The 4,632-nt window shown below is 34.0% G+C and overlaps 1 protein-coding gene across 1 annotated transcript in view; it reads right to left on the bottom strand.

Moving 5' to 3' along the window:
• LOC109546557 ((Lyso)-N-acylphosphatidylethanolamine lipase) overlaps positions 1-4,632 on the bottom strand; it is a gene marked incomplete at its 3' end in the record, with an annotated part of 11,476 nt that continues 6,844 nt past the window's right edge. The window contains 3 exon segments of the mRNA XM_019917547.2: positions 1-292; positions 2,596-2,785; positions 2,841-2,955. Of these exon segments, the coding sequence (XP_019773106.2) occupies positions 38-292; positions 2,596-2,785; positions 2,841-2,955 (560 nt within the window).

The raw sequence follows: 4,632 nt of genomic DNA on the forward strand, positions 1-4,632 counted from the left end.
TTGGCGAAATTTCTCTAACCTCTATTTTATATACCTGTCAATGAAATGTCACTTCATGCTCTACTTTATTTACTATTGCACTTTCGTCAACCTCTTCTTCGCGCACTTCCTTACATGCAGATTCATCTTTGACGCACGCTTGAAGTCGTTTGTGCTTATTTAGCAGCTCCTCTGTTTTGATCATGCCCTTCTTGTCAAGAGAATTATCTACAAGCGTGCAAGCATCTTGAACAAATTTGTTAAACATATCTGGTTGATCTGAATATATATGATGTCCAGCACTTGCAATAATCTGAAAATGATGAAAATGAGAGTCGAAGTTTATTGGTTACTCTTTAAGAAGTTCGGCTTATGATGTAACTTGCGCATGGCTAAGGGCACCTCCGATACTACCGCAGCTACTAGCGACTGCGGGTGACAGTCCCCGAAGAGGACACTTGTTCCATTCTTAAGGTTAGACGCAGCGCCTAAAAGACGCTAGCGATTGTCGTTCTGTATCGAACTCACAGGATTGAACGCGATGAACCAGAGGGGGGACAAAATTACAGTAGCGTCAATTGAATTTTTTTAAATAGCAGTATTGCTATTTATAATGTTTAATAATAGCTTTTGTGTGATTTGTTAATTCTTGTTTTGAGTTGATAAATTGTGATTGTTTTGTGATTTGTTTGTAATTTCATTTGTTTATTTTATTTTCCAATTTCCTTATCCTTATATCCGCAGTGGTGACAGACCTAAGATGAAACACGACGACTGATAAATTGTATTGTACTGAATAGGAACACGCCGGGATAAATATGTTAAAGAACATGACGTTAAATTAAATTAAATTGATTTTAAAACCAGAGAACAGTAATACGTCGCAAGAAATTATCTTGCCGGAGGGATAGTAAAGACAAATCTAAAAAGAATGAAAAAAATACACTTGCAAATAATTGAAAACCGACCAGAAATATGTATCTCCTTCACCAGAATGTGCAGAGTATTATGCAACTGATCCAATTTTGGTTTGTTTCGAATGAGAAAAGTTTCTAATGGGACACATTGTAAAATAAGTTTCAACAACAAAACGTTGCATATTAAACTAACGGTTTTCTATGGAACCTATATGGAAACAATAAATTATATAAAAAAATAAAGATACGATAAGATAGTAGTATACACTTTCGCTGGATAAATTCGCTGCGGATCACAGGGTAAGGATTTTATTAATTGTATTTTTTCCTTGGGGTTTGAGAACTATTAAAGAGACTGTTGCACACAAGAGAATACTAAAAATTAAAAATCCAAATGAGTAATTTTTTCTGATGTGCTCTATTATTAGTAAACCCATGGCAATTTTATTAGAAAACATTGTTTTTTGTCTTCAAAAATGTCGTTCTAGTAAAAAAAGTAATTTTATAGAAGTGAAGGCGGACACCATGCTTAGGCAGTATAAAAAGAAAATCAGTATTAATTTTAAGAACTGCAATAAGAAAAGGTAACTAGGACACTCGAAGATATTCGACAAGGCAGAAAAAGTTTAAGACAAACTGCTGAACAATAAAAATTCCTAAATCCACCTTACACGATATGAAAATAGGAATAAAAGCAAAGAAACATGGCGGACAGTGCCTAATTCCACAAGAAGAGAGACATAACACGAATAAGAACACACCTCTTATAGGTGCTAAGACCATTTTTAACGCTTAATAAAGGGTCGTCCGCCTTTACTCCGCACATAGGGGTGAAGGCGTACACCAGTTATCTAAAAAAAAATTAATGTGAATGAAAAGTGAATTTGTATTATTTTGGAATTCGACAAGGAAGACACGAAAGTCTAAATTATTTTATTCAAAATTTTTGTTTCGAAATACCTTTTTATTCAAGTCTTCCAGAAGTAAAAACAATTTTTGCGAGGGGGATTTAGGGCCACCCTTTTACCTTTCTTTCACTTGTTCCCAAATAAGCGCGAAATACCAATTCGGTTAGTCAAATGAGCCTTACTCTTAAACTCGGGAACCACCTGGCATTCGCAAAATCGTTTTTTTCTATAGCCAGCCGTGGGCTGGTTAGACAATCAAAATATCCGCACAGAAAAAGGCAAAAATCTAATTCACTCTTGTCTATAATTAAAAGTTGGAATCAGCCGGATTCACTTAAAGTAAACCGAAGCTCGTTCCAGAAACACAACCTGATCATACAGACAGAACATATATAAGACATACGAAAAGACTGACTCTCCTGACTCCCACTGTACAGGCTTATTTATACCAGCGAAATTGGGGTTCCCTGTAATATGAGGTTCCTGGGTCAGATACGCGCGCTTCCGCTGTGCACGCTTTTTTATCAGCAGAATGGGGTTCACTGTAATATGGGGTTTCCCTGCACGATAGTGCTCAAGACTTAAAAATTAAAAACTTATGTCTTGAAATTTTAACGCCTTGTAGCTTCAACATGAAATACATGAATAGGGTTACAAAATTGAGATACACTTTAGGCTTATGCCATCCGCTCAACATTCGATGCACGCTAAAATTGTTCAAGTAACTGTTCTATTTAGTTACACACATACGGACAAAAATTATATTTGGATGCAAAAACTGTTAGACTTACGTCAATATTGATGTACGACTTATGCCCCCTTGTCTCATGTAGTATTAAACCTGGCTGTGGGTCAATCCACGAATCTTCCCCATACATTATTGTGATCGGAACATCTTCATGCAATAAGTCAAATCGATGAATCATAGGATTTTTCGCCCAGCCTACATCTTTGAGAAACGAATGAAAAGCAGTTTCTCCGCTGCAAACAAAATGCTAATTTTCGTGTTAATTTGTAGTCGATTAAAAAAACGCACCTTGGATATTGCGAGTTGCACTGATAAATATATTCAGTTATTACATGGCTATTTTCGAATTGATCCTCATACCTCCTGGCGATGTCACGTCGCATTCTGTGAACAAGCGCCGGCCCTGAAGTTCAAGAAATGTCTCAATATTCTTTTACACTAAATGAATATAAACCTAAATTAATAAATTATACAATAATATTTAGTTGGGGTTATATCTGTAATTTTTACATTTCAGTAACGTATTTGAAATGTATATTCATACAGGGTCAAAGAGTGATATCTCTCCAGTATATGTGCCCATAATTATAAGTCTTTAGTCTAAATCATGTATTTTTGGTTTCGAGATATTTAACGAATTGCATTTAAATAAATTAAAAACTATTTTTACATTATGCGACCTTTTTATTTACAATTTTATTAGTCTTGATCAATAGAATTTATGATTACTATAGAAGTTTGTGTGAATTTTATATGAAAATGTTTTTTAAGTTGGAATTGGCTTAGACCATTTTCAAAATTAACTGAATGTCCTAATAAATGACTTAAATCAATAAAGAACTGAAATGAGTTTTATTTGAAACAATAACTTAAATAAAATACTTTACAAAAAACATTCTGAGGAGTTTGTAAGATTCTTAAAATGTTCCTGAAAAACTACAGAGATATATGATAGTAAACACATAATATATTTATGTTTTATATGGTCTAGTGATGCTGTATAATGGAAGTTCCAACAAATCCGTATATTTTTGATCTTCTTCTTTTAGGCGAAAGATCCAAAACGTGAAATTGAGAATCGTCTAAAGAAGCTTTATGGAACATTTCATAAGATTTATTTTTCAAAAATTGTATACATTGTATTTGCAGCCAAGTCAGATTTGCTCGGTATTTTTTACTCTTCTTGTTGTTGACTCTTTTAGTGATTTTGTTGCAATAAAATCCCACTGCAACATTCGTTTTATCGAAAATGCATTTTTTCTTCTACATATGTATATCTAATTTGCTTTCTTTATTTTAATTTCTGTGATCTCATAATCACGGTCATTCGACAGAAAGAAGAAACAGTTCGTATAATGCCTCCACGAGTGACTGAACCGGATTTTCAATGCAAGTATAATTGTTTTTTGATAATAAATGAGGTTCAAAAGCAGGAAATTTTGACCCAGTCGTCAGAACATGATTCTAAACTCGGAACATTTAAACAGTTTTATGAAGAAATTGGTTACGAACTCGGGCAAAAAAGAAAATATTTTATTTGAAAATATCACGTCTTTAAATGTGCAAAAAACTAATTTAGTAAAGTGCAGTATCACAGCAGATACAGCATTTATTATTTATTTTGTTTTCAAAAATTAATCCAAATCCTATGCAAATTCTTCAGAAAGACTTTATAAATGCGATCTTGCATTTGCGATCTACTTATCAACCTAAAGAAACTTGCGAACGTTCAGTCCCTGGCTGACAACTATGTATCTAAAAGCGATAAGTAGTATTACCGTATTTGATGCTGTTGGTCCAGAAATACCCCAGGAAACCCCGTATAGCGAAGATGAAGATGTCGAAATTGAAATGTTTTAAACCTGTTTGCATTTTTTATCATTTTTCTGAGTAATTTATAATATAAACTAGCTGACCCGGCAAACGCTGTATTGCCATATAAATTATTCCTAGGGTTTTTTTTTATCTCGAGTGGGCGGTTTGCCCATTTTTTTTGCTTAAGGTGGGTGTTTCCAAGGGGGGTCTGCCATTAGACTATTGGGAAATTTGAAGTGGAGTTTTGGGATTGTTCGGGAAAAGT

This window comes from Dendroctonus ponderosae, unplaced genomic scaffold (genome assembly GCF_020466585.1).
Source record: "Dendroctonus ponderosae isolate FM_Combo_2020 unplaced genomic scaffold, Dpon_F_20191213v2 Dpon_F_20191213_6, whole genome shotgun sequence".
NCBI lineage: Eukaryota > Metazoa > Arthropoda > Insecta > Coleoptera > Curculionidae > Dendroctonus > Dendroctonus ponderosae.